General features: G+C 47.3%; 1 protein-coding gene across 1 annotated transcript in view; it reads left to right on the top strand.

Annotated features, from left to right (window-relative positions):
- The window catches only part of ARHGAP32 (Rho GTPase activating protein 32), a 168,188-nt gene extending 151,788 nt beyond the window's left edge, over positions 1–16,400 (top strand). The window contains exons 14-23 of the mRNA XM_082330885.1: positions 512–656; positions 1,355–1,437; positions 4,609–4,716; positions 5,933–6,078; positions 7,799–8,000; positions 8,795–8,940; positions 10,153–10,227; positions 10,792–11,649; positions 12,312–13,222; positions 14,116–16,400. Of these exons, the coding sequence (XP_082187011.1) occupies positions 512–656; positions 1,355–1,437; positions 4,609–4,716; positions 5,933–6,078; positions 7,799–8,000; positions 8,795–8,940; positions 10,153–10,227; positions 10,792–11,649; positions 12,312–13,222; positions 14,116–16,368 (4,927 nt within the window). The 3' untranslated portion in view covers positions 16,369–16,400. The remainder of the gene's footprint in view (positions 1–511; positions 657–1,354; positions 1,438–4,608; positions 4,717–5,932; positions 6,079–7,798; positions 8,001–8,794; positions 8,941–10,152; positions 10,228–10,791; positions 11,650–12,311; positions 13,223–14,115) is intronic.
- Positions 16,401–17,283: the final 883 nt, after the last annotated feature.

Below are 17,283 nucleotides of genomic sequence, written 5' to 3'. Positions count from 1 at the left end.
CTCACCAGCTTGTCCCCGAGGAATTTCCGCACATGCTGGTTTCCACGTGCCGTAGCTGCCGATGTTCGGCATTGCTTTATCACTTCAGTTTCCAGGCCTTTGAAACGCGAAGGGACAGCAGCCTCGTTCAGACCTGTGGGCGCTCCTCCTCCGGGCAGCTCCCGGTCACAGCCCTCGGGGGCGAGATGCTCAGGTCGCCTCCGTGGTCTGGGAAGACGTTCTCCTGGAGACTTTGTGAAAGGCCCTGTCGCAGCAAAAGGGATTGCAGACTAGCCAATCAGTTGTAAAACTAACTGAAAATGCCTTATTAGAAAAAAAAAAAAATCTCATTTTGGAAAAATCCAGTCTAGCAGCAGCACAACCATGGGTCATGTGGCTTTGGTGACTAAGTATTTATTTTTTCCTGTAAAGCAAGAAACCCTTGCTTTTCTTGACTGTAATTTGTGCTGGGTTTTATTTTCATTCCTCCTTTTCAACCCCCCTTTGCCCATTTTTCTGTTCTGATTTCCAGCCACGAGTTTGACTCCGAGCAGATTCCTGACTTGACGAAGGACATCTACATCCAGGACATTCACTGCGTGGGCTCCCTCTGCAAACTCTACTTCCGCGAGCTCCCGAACCCCCTGCTGACCTACCAACTCTACGAGAAGTTCTCAGTAAGTACCAGGCAACGCCTTTCGCTTTCCACGTCAGCGTGACTTCATCTACACAGGTTGAATAGAGAAATACTGAAAAGGATCCAGCAGCAAGCTGAGCCTGTCTTCCACGCGCCTTTCTTTCTGCTTAAGCTAGGCTTTTCAGAGAGATCAGAAGTGCGTATCTCCAAAATTACCAGCCTAACACCAGTCCGCTACCCGCACACCGAATTCCCGCTGCTGGTAGCATCCTGCCATTTCAAAAGCGCGGCGGTGCCCCAGGTTTGAGGTCCCTTTTCTGTTGCCCCTTTAGGTTTACGCCTTTGTCCCCCGTGCCACATGTTAGTGATTTTACTTTTGGGGCCCCGGCAGAAGGTTATCGGGACACTAACGATGCTTGCAGGAATTCCCCTGTGGTTTGCCGTTCCCCAATGATTTCTTGAACAGGCGTGGGATTAGAAGTAAATGCTATTCGGAGCTGAACGCCCTGGACGAGGAATTGCTCTGTACAATTAAGCCGTAAAGTAGCCCAGATCTTGATTTACTTGGCCTTTCTCACATTATCATCTATCTGCGTGCCGGTCTGTCCCCAAGAGACAGACGAAGAGCAACACCGTCGGCCTCGCTGCTGAAGAACAGTACATTGGACACGCGGTTCACGATGCTGCAGCAGGTATCGAGTCTTATTTGCAGCTAAATCCCTTCCTGCCTTCTTCCAGGACGCTGTTTCTGCTGCTACAGATGAAGAACGGCTGGTGAAGATCCACGATGTCATCCAACAGCTGCCCCCGCCTCACTACAGGTTAGTGCAGCCGTTGCTCGGGTTATAGCTCAGCATTTCGTTACGGCTAGCGTTTCAGGAGCAAAGTGATGCGATTCCAGCTTTCCCTCTGAAGACAGCCGCACTGTGCCTCTGTATATCAAAATGGTTTATGGCTATATAAAGTTGATGTAGATTGTAATTAGCTCATTACCAGACAAACACTGTATACTTTGCATAGTCTCATTTGACTTCCTTGGAGGCAAATACACGCTTGCTATGTCAGAAGTGGCTGATATCACTAAGGAAATCGTTTTATTAGGGGGGTGCATAATACCAGCTCTAGGAATCCCAACTTAAAAAAGTGAAATGTAGCAAAAAAAAATTGGTTCAGGCCTGCAGTTTAATTTGGTCAAGTGTATTTTCATCTCCAGTTTCCCCCCACCACTAATAGTAACTAACTAGCAAATTAGAACAATGCTCTAGTGGAATAACTAATCATACTATGGTGTTCAAAAATCACAGCAGGTATGGTAAATAGGCTAAAAAGTATGGTGATTGGTATTATATATAATATATATAATATATATGTACATATATAATATATATGTACATATATAATATATATGTACATATATAACATACATATATAATATGTATGTAATATATATTGTATTAGTATTAGTTATAATAGTTATATTAGTTATAATATATTAGTCAAATATATATTATATATTAGATATATTAGTTATAATTATTTATTAGTATATAACTCATAATAATTAGTTATATATAGCTATAACTAATATATAACTAATATATAATATAACTATAACTATAATACAATTATATATTATATATATTTATATATTAGTTTATATATTATAAAGTAATATATAACTAATATATAATATATTACATATAATTAGATATAATATATTACATATAATTAGTTAATATAATTACATATAATTAGTTATAATAATATACTATATTATATATATTACATATACTTAGTTATAATATATGTTATATATAACATATAAATGTTTTATATATAGGGATTATATATATTATAACTAATATGTATTATATATTATTTATATATCTTTTATATATACATAAATATACATATAATATAATATATTATTACATATATTATATTACATATAATATACATATTACATATAATTAGTTATAATATATGTTATATATAACATATTTTAACTAGTATGTATTATATGTATAATATATTAGTTATATTAACTAATTATAACTAATATATATAATGAATTATAACGCTATATATCTTAATGATTCTTTAAATAGTATTAATGACTAATAGTAAGTAGTCTTGATCAGTTATGTATTGTAACTGGTACAAATAGCTAATTGCAATGTATGTTGAAAGTTAATAACGATTGTAATTAGCTGGACCAGTTGTGATGCTGTGTCCGGCGTGGTTTAGATGGCCGCTTGTAGTGCATGCAGATGGATATTTGGCTATTAAGACCTAATTATGATACTTTATGATAATCAATTGCCATACGGGTTTATGATCACTGGCTAGGCAGTTGTGATGCCCATAGATGGTATTTGGCTATTGGTAGCTAATTATAATAGTTTATGATAATTGGCTAATTCTAATTGTTTATGATAATGGTTTATTATCATGATGTATGTTAATTTGCAGAACCAGTTATGATTCTGTACCCTGAGTGGCCATTTGTAATGCATGAAGGTAGTGGCTTAGATGTTGATAACTGTTTGTGTTAATAGGTATTTATTAGTGTTAGTAAATATTTAAGTATTAATTATTGTAATGGCTGGTGATTAGCTGGACAATTGCAATTGTACCTGAGTGGTATAAATAACTAGTTATATGTTATTTGAATATCCATAACTTACTATATCATAATTAGTCTTTAATTGTAATGGTTAATTAATGTGGTATAAGCTATAAATATGTGCTACTTGCTATTTAAATAACTAATTAGTGTAATAGCTGGTCATTTATATTAGCTAATTGTAATATTTTATGTCTGTTCAATAAGGGGGGAGGGCCTTGAAGTGGACCTTCTCAAAAATGAGCTCATTGCGCCTTTGTCTAATTTTCCCTGGTGCATGCCCCGTTTTCCCTAAAAGGACTCCTTACTTTATGGGGGTCACAAACTTGTTTAACTTGGAGAGTGTGACGTGTGTGTGCGTCTCCGTCTTAGACCAGAGAGGGGGTATAAATGGATGCAAAATGACAGAGACAAGGAGAGCAGCTTGAAAAAGGGAAAAACTTTATTTTTCTGCTACACGGCGATGAGAAGCTCCGTGCTGGAGCAGGGTGCCGGAGATGTCCGTCTGTCTTCACCTCAGGCCTTGTCCGTTTGTAGAATTTTGAGCCCCCCGTCCGCTCCCCCCACAAAAAAGGGTACGCAGTGAGACAGAGACAAGCCGGGGCTGCTGCCAGGCAACAGCGCGGAGGAGGATACAGCAGCATTTTCATTACCACCTTGTGCTCCCTCCTCCTCCTCCTGGGTGTTAGCAGTAGCATTTAATACACAAAAAACTTTTTCTTTTTTAATGTGAAGAGAAGCCTCTGAAGTTTACCCTTGTATCTGCTGTCTATACCTATAAGTAACCTGTAGCCAGTAATTTCCTAAGTAGAACTCAGGTACAATGTGCTGGTTTTCAATATCGGGGTGTCTAATATAATCTATTTCAATATCAGGGTGTCTAAATAAACACTCCCCCCCTTACCAAGGCTAACAGTCCACGTCCTTTCCCACCCCTATCTAAGGAGCACTGCAGTGCTACCACATACAGCGCAGAGGGTGTATTTCTCTTGCAGCGTTACAGTAAAGCAGCCAAGCGGTGGCTTTCCAGGGCGCTCTGCTTCTAGATCCTGCTGTGCTGGTGGCACTTAGATTGCTCCCCTCCGCCTCAGCGTTTGCTGGATCCAGCCCCTGGACTGAGAGCAGATGCTTTGGCCGTCTCTTCATTGAGCCTGGACAAATCAGAGAGACTCCCCTCGCCCCACCCCAGTGTAATTATTTGCTAAAGACAGCTTTACCATCAGTCTTGGGGGACATAGTTCAATGTTGTTTTTTTTTTCCGTGAGCTGTCAAACCAAAAGAAAATAATGAACCGGGGTTTGTTTTGTACATTGCAGCATGGCTTTGCTCATTGGTGCCGAACATTTGCCTCTCTCCTGTTTTCCAGGACACTGGAGTTCCTAATGAGACACTTAGCTCGTCTAGCTGATTACTGCTCCATCACAAATATGCACACTAAGAACTTAGCAATCGTCTGGGCTCCAAACCTCCTAAGGTACTCACTTTTTTTTTCCCCCCTTTCAATACAAGATAAGTTTTTGTATTTATAAATAACAGACAGATACCTGTGCTCCAGAAAATGATAACTTTCAGCAACTGAGAAAGCAATCTTCCTTTCTTCCATCCGATGTGCTCCTCTCCTCCTGTGAAATTCCTAATGGGAAGTCATTCTAAGCAGGGGCTTGAGACCAGCTGGCAAGCTCCTGAACCAGCGATGCAAAACAGCCCCCCGCTGCCGTGAGCGGAACCACCCAGAGAGAACACCCCGATATTATTCTGTCTCACCGCAACGCAATTCCTCTGACTGCAGTTCAGTAGTGGCAAGGAAGGGTTCCCCCAACCCTCTTTTCCCCTCTCCTGGTTAGAGGAGACTAGTGTGTCCTTGATCATCCAGGAAAATTTGTTCAGTGGCATCACTGGTTTCTCCTTGCATGAGTCTCTAGAGTCTAATTCAACAGCTTTTGGCTGCAAAAATTCAAATTTATGGAAATGATGTTGGATAAATCTGTCCCCTAAAATTTGTTTTGAAAGTGTGTAATAAGGTAGTTTAAAATTAATGGTGTAATTTAAAAATTTTGCTTCAAAAGAAAAAAAAAAAAAGTCATCTCCCTGGCCTCTATTGTATTGATTTCTGGGCTGCTTTTGTTACCGACCTGAGAAACCCGAGTCATAGATTCCCCTGTGTGCAGTTAATGAGGGTAAGCTCTTTTCTCCTTTCTGGCAATTCACCCACAAGCAGTCAAATGGTCTCTTGTTTGAGTTTGCCTTTGTGAATATTGGGGTGCTTGCTGAGCAGGGTCGGTTGGAGACGTTCCCTGCTAGAGGGAAAACCGCATTAGAAGGCCGATGTACAGTGCCACTGCATTAAACTGCTGCCCTTCACAGCACCTGGAAATAAGTTAACGAACAGCTGCCCGCTTTGTGGGTGCAGCTCATTTACCTCGATCCGGTAATTCCTCGAGTCCGGGACCAGTGTTCCTCTTGCCCTTTCAGTAAGACTCAAACCTGAAACCAAAGTCCGGGTATAAATCACTAGTCAGAATGACCATTTGTGTAATACTTTGCTGAGATTTAATCTCCTAACTGCCCCTAAAGTCTTGTCTGCTTGAGCAGCCAGGCACAGTAGCTCACCACATGCCTGACCCGAAAGGAGCGCATCTTCCCGTGTTCTTCTGGCTGTTCACGTTTCATTTAATCTGCTTTTTCTTCAGGTCTAAGCAGATAGAGTCTGCCTGCTTCAGCGGAACAGCTGCCTTCATGGAGGTGCGGATCCAGTCGGTGGTTGTGGAATTCATCTTGAACCACGTGGACGTCCTCTTCAGTTCCAAACTCAGCTCAGTCATACGAGATGGAGCAGGTGCGTGTCCTCCTCCGCTAGCTTTACCTGGATCAAAAAAGGTAGCAGACACTTAATCGGTATCTGAGACATTTGAAATATTTTTTTTTACGATAACCTAGAGGACAGATTTCCAGGGTTATGCTGTTAACTATCACCTGGTTTTAGAACATGCTATCAGTACCGTTCTTAGAAGACAAGGATGCTCTACAGAAGTGCACATCTTAATGTTTGGCTACTACTTTTGTGTCCTAGCACCGAGAAATTGTAAGGAATCTCTTCAGTCACCAGGAAGAAAGTTTACTCTGTAGGTTAGATCAACAAACGTGCATACCGCGCGCTATTATTACTCCTAAGCAGCATTAAGTGTGTACCATCTGCTTTGATAACCTGCCCTTCCTATGAAACGTGCACAGTCAGTGCAGTCACCATCACCTGTGGAGTACAGGTAGCTGTTTTTCCAGTATATTTGCCGCTCCCCACTTTTCAGCAAGTCCTACCTCTACGTAGGATAGCAGAGTTGCTCCAAGTCCAGCTTTTGTTCCTACTGGAAGGCACTTCTAAGTCACTAGGAGCCAGAGGTTAGCTTGGCTGAACAGCAATAGCCCACAGCAGGCTGAGCTCTGCCAGGGGAAGATAAGCACGCTAAGAATCCGAGCCAAATGATTATCCAGGCTTAGAAGGGACGATGTAAATTCAGCTAATTGTTTAATGACTTGGTCATTCGCATTCAGTGTGCTTTGACACAAAACTGGCGGGGAGAAGGGTCGGGCTATTTCACAGCGTATCAGCTAAGTGCAGGAATACTGCGCTACAGCAAGGCAGCATCCTCTTTTTGCGCACGGCTGCTTGCCTGTCCCCGCCCGTAAGAGGTGAAGGTGGCATTCCCAAGCCTGCTTTAAGCCATTGCAGGTAAGGCTATTGCAAAGACAGCTGGGACCCGGACAGCACGCGCAGCTGACAGACACAGGCGAGAGCGTGCACGCTTCACACGGGAGCTGCGGTGCTAAAAGGATAGGAGCAGGAACGGAAGCAACCAGGATGTTGATGCGAAGGGATGACGTACTTCCCCCCACCCGCTTAGGTCATGCGAGAATAACCGTATAAATACTTGCGCAATAAGCCACGGCAAACAAGAGACAGCTGCTCTTACACCAGGCTCCTCCGCCTCCTCTACGCTGCAAGCTGACTTAGCAGATCCTAGCAGCAGGAGGCAACATCAGCTACTTTTACAAAAATGTACATGTTCGTCTCCAAAAACAAGCCCGAGCTGTAAAAAGGCCAAGGGCAAGACCCACAGCTAGATTCCTTTTACCGTGTCCATCTGCACGTTAGTTTGTAGCCGCTTCAGTCACACAGGGCTTTTCCTGCCGCACCGAGAGGAGCAGCCTGGGAATGGCTGAAGCCAGGCTTTAGAAGAAGAAAAACCATCGCTTTCTGTACAGCCTTTTGCATACAGATGAAGCTTAAGTGAAATATGTCAGTGAAGGTTTCTAACCTACCTGCTTCCCTCTGCCCTTTCTTTTTTTTTTTTTAAATACGCTAAGCTGCTCTCAATTATGAGAATTTTTTTGTCATAAACATACCTCTGAAAAAATGGTTATTTTGACCACATCTTTCAGTGGCTGGGATAACAAAGATTTAGAAAAACACAGCGCCTCCCTAGACACACAGACCCAGAGCTTTGATCTCTGTACTGCTGTTTTCTGATTCTCTTGTTGCCTGCGGTTTTCCCTTACAGGACACAGTTCTTTATCACGGCCCAAGTCTCTGTTGGTGTCCTCTCCTTCCACAAAGCTGCTCACGCTGGAGGAGGCGCAGGCACGGACGCAAGCCCAGATCAACTCCCCCATCGTGGCAGACAGCAAATACATAGAAGTGGGAGAAGGCCCTGCAGCTTTACAAGGGAAATTCCACACGGTCATAGACTTTCCATCCGAAAGGTAGAGACAAGTTTCCTTTCCAGCATGTGTCATAACTGGGTTTTTTGTTTGATTACAGCAAACACTTGCTGATATCGACTTAACGCTAGTCGTACGTAAAGTATTGTAGCCAGTTTTCCGCCCGCTTTGGACTCTGTGAGGGTTCAGCTTATATCAGTTGTCTCGTGGACTTAGTTTAGCCATGCAACTTCTGTGCCACTCCCTCCTTTTTAGCAGGGTTATCATTAAATGTTTAAAGCCATGTTGCATGTGATGCGTATAGATGCCTGTATTAGTCATGCGCACAGAAACGTAAACAGGGCAAACACCTGGAAACGTTGGGGGTTTCCAGATTTCAGGACTAATTGCCTGTAACAAATCCAGGTTCCCCTCAAAGTGGAGCAGTTGGACAGACTTGATGACACTGGAAATTAAATACGGCAGTGGGAGGAGACGAATGTGATTTTACAGCATGAGCGAGAGATGCTTCTGAATACCTTTTACGGCTGCACAGTTCCTCAGAGAACTGGTGCATCTGCCAGCTAAATAAAAGCCGTCCCTTAGCTGCTGTCCTGTACACGTACGGAGCCTGTGCTCACCTGCAGTGCACCCGCTTCGCACAGTCTGGTGCAATTTACCCAGCAAGACTTTAGCGCTGAGCTATAAAAATGAAAACATCCTCAGCTATTTAAAAGAAACCGAGTTTCTAAGCTTTGTTTCAGCAGAAGCCAGGTAGCGCTAATAACAAACCACCAGTAGCGGGGAACTAAGTGCAGCTTCCCCCTCCAACAATTTGCTCTATTTTCTTACTCCAGAAAAAGGCCGCCCAGCAAGATGAAGAAATCGCCAGTTGGCAGCTGGCGTTCCTTCTTCAACCTGGGAAAATCATCATCCGTGTCCAAACGCAAACTGCAGCGCAATCCCAGCGAGCCCTCAGAAATGAAAGCCATAGCCCTGGCAGGTAAGGGTGCAAATCCAGCTTCCAAAACCTGGGGTTTTCAGCAACGCAGAATTTCGTGTTTGCAGTGTGCTTCTATCTCCTTCTAGCGTTCAAGCCACGCATAACATCTTCAGTTAACTGCTGTCTGTCCTAAATGGATCTCCCTTGAGCTCAAGAGCTGAACCTGCTAGTGCGCACACCTCTAACGCTTTTCTCAGAGTAGCTTTTGAAAGGCTAGATATATAGATATATATGGGCATCTCTATAAGAAGTCTCAGAATAATTCCTTCTGACACTGCTATTATGAAATAAGAATACAGTTCTGGCTCCCTCTGCTGCTCTCTAAAGACACACAATTATAAACCAGGTAAAGGCACTTTTCCACAAACACACTCACCCCGAAAGCTATACCAGCGTAACTAGAGAAGGCATCCAACAACCTTTTGTAGCTGCATCCAATGCACGCAGACTCTGAATTCTCAAGCCCTTTCCATGTATAGTTTACCGTCTCTTTCCAAATTTAAAAATAGCAACAATATGTTTTTGCAGTAAAACACACCACAAATCCCTAAACCTGGGCCAGTGAGGATTTTTATCCCGTTTTCTTCCTGGTGCCGCTTTCAACTTGTAACCCTCATAGTCTCCAGTATAATAAACGCATTCTGTGACACCTCCTTGCAGCACTGCAGTCATACTTGTTTACTACACATAGTTGTGTAAATGTTACCGTCTTCCCCATTTTTAAGGATTTTTGTTTGCTGGTAGGAGCCAAGCAATTATCACAGGGACATCCAGAGCAGGATGATGTGGGGAGTTGTTTCCCAACCCGTCACCTGCAGCAGTTACCATTTTGGTAGGTTACTTTTCCCTAGTCTGTAAAATGAGTATGAAAAATTGATTCACTCTCTTGTAATTGCCTCTTGCCCGGTAGTATAGAATCATGGGTTAAAAGGGACCTCCGTGGGGAAGTCTCCCGTGCCAAACAGGACTGCATCTGTCCGAGACAGCAAAGCATATTAACAGTGGAACAGGATAAAGGTTTTCTTTAAGGGCTTTGGAGTAAAAACAAAACCAAGAAAACCTAACCCCAAAACAAAAAAGCACAACTGCTACTCTGAGGACGGTGGTTCTGTTGCTAGAACCCCATTTGTGTTTTTCCTGCCACCATTACGTAGCCAAATATAAATCACTTTTATAATTCACCTTCTCGCTGTCTCGGTTGCATTTCCTCAGGTGGACGAGGCGACAGCGGGACTCTTCGCTCAGCTAAAAGCGAAGAATCGCTTACTTCTCTGCATGCTGTTGATGGTAAGACCAAATTGTACCTACACTTTTAATGTGTGTGGATTGAAAAGATTTTCTGCCCCTCCAGTAAAAGCTGGACTTGCTAATTAATGAAGCAGCTTACCGCTGCCAACACGCACAGGTATCACAGAGAAAGGCTCTTCAGGTCTTTGGTTTCCTTCTAAGGTAAAAAAAGCAAACTTCTTGCTTTCACATAGCCAGCACCCCTTACATTCATTCATTCATTCATTCATTCCTCGCCATCTCCTCTTTCTATTCTAAGGTGGAAAAAACGGCATCGGGAGGGAAAATGCTTTCTGAGAAAGCCTTAGGTCTACAGCACACTCAAACTAGTTTTGTTTTTGCACATAGCTTAGTTTCAGACTAGATCGGAGCTGACAACTCCTGTAAAAGAGTTCGAGCAAACACAATTGACAGTTACTGCTGACTACATTACTTTTGTGTTTAGAGTTCACCAGGTGAGCATCTTGCACGCCGCCGTAAGACTACTTTAAAAACAACACCGAACCATCACCTCCTGGACAGTAAGATTTTGACACTAATTCGTACGTTTCTACTCGTTCCTAGGTGAATCTAAACTGTTCCGACCCAGAAGACCTAGGTCCAGTAGCGACGCATTGTCCGCTTCCTTCAACGGAGAGCTCTTAGGAAACATGAATCGCTGCAACTCTTACGACAACCTTCCCCACGACAACGACAGTGATGGGGACGAGGGGCTCATCCACGTTCCTGCCCTGATTTCTCCTCGATCTGCTGAAGATGTTGACCTGAGCCCGCCTGATATCGGAGTCGCTAGCCTGGATTTTGACCCAATGTCTTTTCAGTGCAGCCCGCCCCAAGCAGAGTCCGAGTGCCTGGACAGCAGTACCTCCCTGCTGGAGTCAGTTGGCATAAATAAGGAAAAGCCAAGCCTACTAAAGAAGGACTTAGAATCAGGCAGCCAGTCCCAGACACCAGGCAGTGCCACGAGCTCTGAGCCAGTCTCCCCTTTCCAAGAGAAGATGAGTCCTTTCTTCACTCTGGACCTGAGCCCAACCGAAGAGAAGGCCTGCAAACCCCATGCCTTCTCACCCAAGATGGGGCGAAAGCCCATCAAGTCTCCGCCGCTGACTACATCAGAACCCGTCTCCTTCGCCCTGCCCAGCCGCATGTCAGAAGCGATTGGAGGAGCGCCCGTCACATCCAGAAACTCCTCTGCTTCCAGCTGGAGCAAAGGGGTTGGCATCACTGACATGACAAACAGGTCCCCAACCCAGATGTCCTTGCCCCTGAAAAACAGTGAAACAGGAGCAGGGGAAGGAGCCCACCAAGAGCTACAGCATGCCCAGCTAGTGGCTGCTGGCAAACCAGAGTTGCCAGAAGAAGGGGAGAGACCAATGTCAAGCAGTCAGAATAAGACTGTACCCACTGGACACACACAGCCAGGTACAGTGCTTTTTCCTCCATTCTTTCTTTAAGTTCCAAAGGGGACCTGCTCTCAAAACCGTCCTCCTCTGCGTGCCTTTTAGGAGAGGGGATTGCCCGTCAGTTCTGATCACAAGTGTCTCGCAGGGCTGTGCAGATCAGTAAGGTCTTAACCTCTGCCTTCTCCCTACATCACACAAATCTCAGACAAATTTTCCATAATACTTTGTATACCACTTTTTTTTTTCCCATCCTGTCATACGTGAAAATCTATTTAGCATGTCCTTCTAAATCATTTCAGCCAATAGACCATCTGAAACTTTTTTTTTTTTTTTTAATTTTAAAAACCTGCCAACACTCGAAGAAGGGACCTTTTCGCCTAAAACCTTATGATCAAAATTGTGTAAGGGTATCTCATTCTCTGCTGCCTACTTCCTACCTCTCTAGAAATGCAAGAGGAGCCTTTAGACAATCTCTTGTGTTTTTTCCTTTTTGTGATGAACTGCTGTGCTATTGAGCAGCGTTTGCATGTGAGACAGAAGAGATAGCGTTTCACGTCAGAAGGAATTGCCACTGTGAAAGTGTGGAGAGCATCTATTTTTTTATAATAGTCATTAAGGTTAGGTCACTCTCCTTATTGGGTAACATAAAATCACTCTCTCTCTCAATTTTCCCCCCATTAGGAGCAGTTGCCCTCGACTCCCCCCAGGATCCTGTTCCCGTCAGTTCTGTGTCTCTTATCCCTCCTCCTCCTCCGAAAAATGCAGCGCGCATGCTAGCCCTAGCGTTAGCCGAGTCCGCACAGCAAGCATCCGCTCAGTCCCAGAAAAGGCCAGGAGATGCTCATTCTGAAAGCACAAATTACGGAGAGACTGAAGCTGGCACAGCTCTAGAAAAGCTCCATCTCTCTGCTGGTGCTCCAGACAAGCTCCACCTGTATACCGGTCTGCCCGAGAACCGACTTCACTTCCAGACGGGTGCACCCGTAGAGCAGGATTTCCAAGGTAGCAGCACACCCGGGGAGCAGAACCACCCGCCAGGTGCACCTGGAAACCGGGACCCCCCACCTCTCCACCCGGGCATGCCTGGGGACATGCCTGGTAGCAGAGATGCAGAGCAGGAGCAGTCCAGCTTCCATCCTGGTAAACCGGGGGACAAAGATCCCTTCCCCTCCCACGCTGGGGACTGGGAGCACACACACCACCATACTCCAGGTGCACTGCCTGACTGGGAGCCACCCCCAACAGACTTGCCTGTAGATAAGCCCCACCTCCGTGCATGCGTGTCTGGGGACAAGCACCACGTTCCTCTCTCCGCGGCTGATGACAAACTTCAGTCTCCTCCTGTCGTAACTGCCGGGGAGAAAAGCACCCCGGCTTCAATGCCGTATTTAACAACCATCCAGACAACAGCAGCAACTGAGCCTAACCGCGGGCCAGCCGGTCCAGCCGCCGCTCAGGCGGACGTCGCCGTTACGGCTGCGCAGCGCGCACTCACAACCAGCCAGCCCGCCCCGTCGCAGAGGCAAGATCACCAGTCAGCAATGGGACAAGTGCCAGCGGCCTCGGCAAAAGCGTCGAGTAGTTCCAGTCAGGTACGTGGATGCGGCCCCCAGCCTCGCGCGTATTTGCGAGCGCAGCGTCCGGGCACGGCTAATCTGTAATTGTAGGAGGCTGAGCTCCGGGAGGGTCGGTCCAAATCCAAATGGCAAGAGGCGGGGGGATTCACAGGTTACTGGAAATTATGCATGTACAACACAGCCTTACGGGAAAGCAGCGCAGAATTTCCTAACTGAACATCCCGATAGACCTGCTCTCCTTGGTTTTAAGGAGAAAAGTATCTGCTGGGGTGACTGGTACAGGGAACGCTGGTCTAGAAGTGCTCAGGAACAAGTAAGAATTTTTACATCCTCTGTTCACAAGATCCTCTTTAATAAAGCAGGTCAGAGTCCCGGTGGGAGTTAGACATGGAAGTGTTCACTCAGAAATCCAAACTACCCGCTGCCCATGAAACATGCACACTTGCAGCCCATCTTAAGCACTGCAGCCACGTTTAAGGAAGGGATTTCTGCTGTATTACACTACTTGATCTGCTCAGCAGGGCGCGAGTTTAAATCCAGGCACATCTTCATTAAGACATTTATAAGCAGGCCACCTAACAAAACACTGTGGGCCACTGCATAAAACCTGTTGCTATAAAGAGACGGCCACCTCCTCCCCTTCCTCCAGTCTGACGTTTGCAGGGAGAGCCCTCGCAAGGCCCTCGGCTCCCTTTTGAAATCTCCCAGAGGCACCACGCTGCCCTTGCTGCCAAAGGGAACCTACGCATCTTCTACAGCGAGCAGCACTAGCTCTCCACAGCAAACAGAAACCAGGCACAGAAAAAACATACATTGAACTAATCCGTACAAGCATCTGTGATATTTTAACTACAGATTGGGGGGGGGAAGATGCTTGCCTCTAACTTCTTCTGGTTTCTTCCCTGTAGGTATGGGGCGCAACTGCCCCTGAAAAGCCACCTGAGCCTGCTCCTGTTTTCGTCCCAGAAAGCAGTGCCACCACTCGCTGCTCGTCTTCTGTGCCCGCAGGCCACCCGAGCCATTTGGAAAAGCCTCGGGAGACTACGAGGGCTCCCCCGCTGCACCTGCGGTCCGAGTCCGTCCCTACTCACTCCTCCTACAGCTTTACACCCCCTGTCCCGCCTGTGAGAACGCTGGAGAGCAAAATTGCTGCCGCCATGCACTCGAACAACGCGGACGCCATCAACAACTCCAATTATCACGCCTTCCTGTCTTCCTCCATGCTGGCCTCCTCTGTGGAGGAAGCCCTGCTGCCACCGCCGCCACCCCCGCCACCCAAGCACGCTTCCCTGCAGTCCGTGTACGTGCCGCACCCCAAGCCAGAGAGCATCCCCGAGCCCTCGGGGCCGGACAACTACCTGCACCACAAGCCGCCTTCCATCCATCAGTACAGGCCCGAGAGCGTTCCCCCTCACGTCTCCTACCACAGCAAGCCTGAGCAGCACCAAGCCTACCCTCCTCGGTCAGAGACGCCCACTTCTGCGAGCACTCGCTACAACACCTACACAAACCAGGGGAAGAGCACCTCAGCCCTGCACTCCAAGCCTCGCAGCCGGACAGAGTTTGTGTCCTCCGTGAGCCCGACGGGCCTGCGTAACGCCAGCTATGCCGAGGATGCTCCGCCCTACCCCACTATCCGCAGGGTTCAGTCGCTGCACGTCCCCACCCCTGCCGCCTCTGCTATCCGCTCCGTTCCCATTTCACGGACCGAGGTGCCGCCGGACGACGAGCCAGTGTACTGCCCGCGGCCCCTCTATCAGTACAAGCCATATCAGCCCCACTCCGACTACCACGTCACTCAGCTGCAGCCTTACTTTGAGAACGGGCGGGTACATTACCGGTACAGTCCTTACTCCAGCTCTTCCAGCTCCTCTTACTACACCACTGCTGATGGGAGCTTTTACGACCTGGATCCCTACAGCACTGTGCGGGTCAGGCCTTTCCACCCGCTGCCCAGCCGAGACTTTGCATCGTACGCCTCCCGGCTGCCAAGCAAAGGCCTGTACCGCTATCCCAGCTTGTCTGCCTACCCTCGGGGTGGCCTCATCAGCCACCTGGCAGGCAAAGAGCACAGCTTCATCAGCAGAGACGTGCCTCCTGCCCCGGACATCAAGCACACGTACATGTCGTGGGACCTCGAGGACATGGAGAAGTACCGCATGCAGTCTATTCGCCGGGAGAGCCGCACACGCCAGAAAGTGAAAGGGCCAGTGATGTCCCAGTACGATAACGTGGCCCCACTGCTGCAGGAGGAACTGGGAGGACTGGACGTGATTCACTTGCGCAGCAAATCGGATCCTGGGAAAACTGGCCTCCTCACTGTGGCAGAAGGGAAGGAGGGGAGGTACCCGGCCAAAGCAGCTACGCCCGATGGGGACGAGCGTTACTACATGCAGCACCCCGAGCCAGAGCTGGACAGAGCCCACTACCACGGGGCCTACGGGAACGGGCAGTCGGAGAAGCCGTCCCTGCCCCAGAAGCAGAGCAGCGTCCGCAACAGGAAGCTGCACGAGCCGGGCTGCAACACGAACGAACACAGGACGCACTTGCAGCAGGAGGCAAGCCATAGGCAGCCTTCCGAATCCAAAAACGGGCCCCCTTATCCCGACTACAGGCCCAAAGGTGGCCCAGAGCCCTCCGAGCCCATCGGTTACCAGCACCCGGGCGGGAAGTACATCCCGGCAAACCAGGAGACCCTGAGACTGAACCACAAGGAGGTGAGGTTGGCCGAGGACAGGCCGGATTTGGAGAGGTCTCGAGCCAGGCCGACCGCATCCATGGAGAAACACTCCAGAGACTGCTATAAAGAAGAGGAGCACGCCGCCTCTCCCATGGCACCGCCGCCCAAGCCCGAACGGAGCCACAGCCTCAGAATGCAGCACCCCGAAACCATGGAGAGGGACTCTGCCCTCCTCTACCCATACCAAACCCTTGGGAAACGCCAAAGCACGATGACTGTGGTGTCCCAGTATGATAATTTGGAGGATTACCATACCATGCCTCAGCACCAAAGAGGGGGCTATGTTGGAGGAGGGGGGTTCGTGCCCCCCAGTTTTACCCATGTGCACAGTAGAACTTATGCCACGGCCCTTGGCCAGGGAGCCTTCCTCCCGACGGAGCTGTGTTTGCAGAGGCCTGAAACAGAGGTCCACGTTGAGTGAGCTGGTGTGGGGGGAAGGAGGGATAGAGTCTAAGCAGCCTCTGCTGGACAGCGGACTGTTTTATTTTTTCAGTGACGGAAAAAAAAAAAAAACCCAACCCTGCCCCGATGAGCAAAGCAAACCCACCTTCAGCCCCACCCCTACCAGCCCACCACTCACTGTTTTTATGTAGTAGAGGTAGAGCTTTTTCGTGTAGTTTTGAGACAACTGGAACGAGAGGGCAGGCTGTTGGCACACAGATGTTGCCAGAGAGGCCGGGCAGAGCCGAAAGATGCTGTTGGGGCAGGGGGCGGGAAGGAAAAGTTTTTCCTTCCCCAGGTTTGACATTGGCCGTTACCACCGCTTCCTCACCGCGCCTCCATGGTCCCGTGCATGATGGACCATGCATGCAGCTGTTTTCCCTGCGAGCCCCGCGTGTAGCAAGTTGCCCATCCCACTGCTAGCTTCCAAGAAAGGGTCTCCATGGCATGCCTTGGAAGAACTGTTGTTCTGCCCCCTCCGAGGTTATGCAGCAACGGTGGGCTAAAAGCTGGGCGGGGGGGAAAGACTTCCTAAGTATCTTCTTCTTGATAAATGCCGAGGTCCTGCCTCTCCCTTTAAAATTATCACTTAGGCCTAGTGGATCCACTTCAATTGCTTTGAAGCAGGTGGGAGCCTGTTTTGACTTCAAGCCTGCAGAACAGGCTCTGAAGCAAGTTCAAAATACAACGCACTTTTTCAATTGCTTGCTTAACAAGCTGCTTCTGATTACAAGAAATCAAATTACTTCAAATTTCTCTGTCATAAGCAGAGGCCAGCTATGGAAGCCAAGTAGGGCAGGTTTGCATTTCTCATACCAAAAGAAAAGAAAAGAAAAGAAAAAAAAAAAACAAAACAAAACACAAGAATACACCAAACCATACACACACAGTTGGG

Source organism: Platalea leucorodia, assembly GCF_965183815.1.
Source record: "Platalea leucorodia genome assembly, chromosome: 20".
Taxonomy (NCBI): Eukaryota; Metazoa; Chordata; class Aves; order Pelecaniformes; family Threskiornithidae; genus Platalea; species Platalea leucorodia.
The sequence above is the reverse complement of the archived record's forward strand: the minus strand, read 5'-3'. Positions and strand labels throughout refer to the sequence as shown.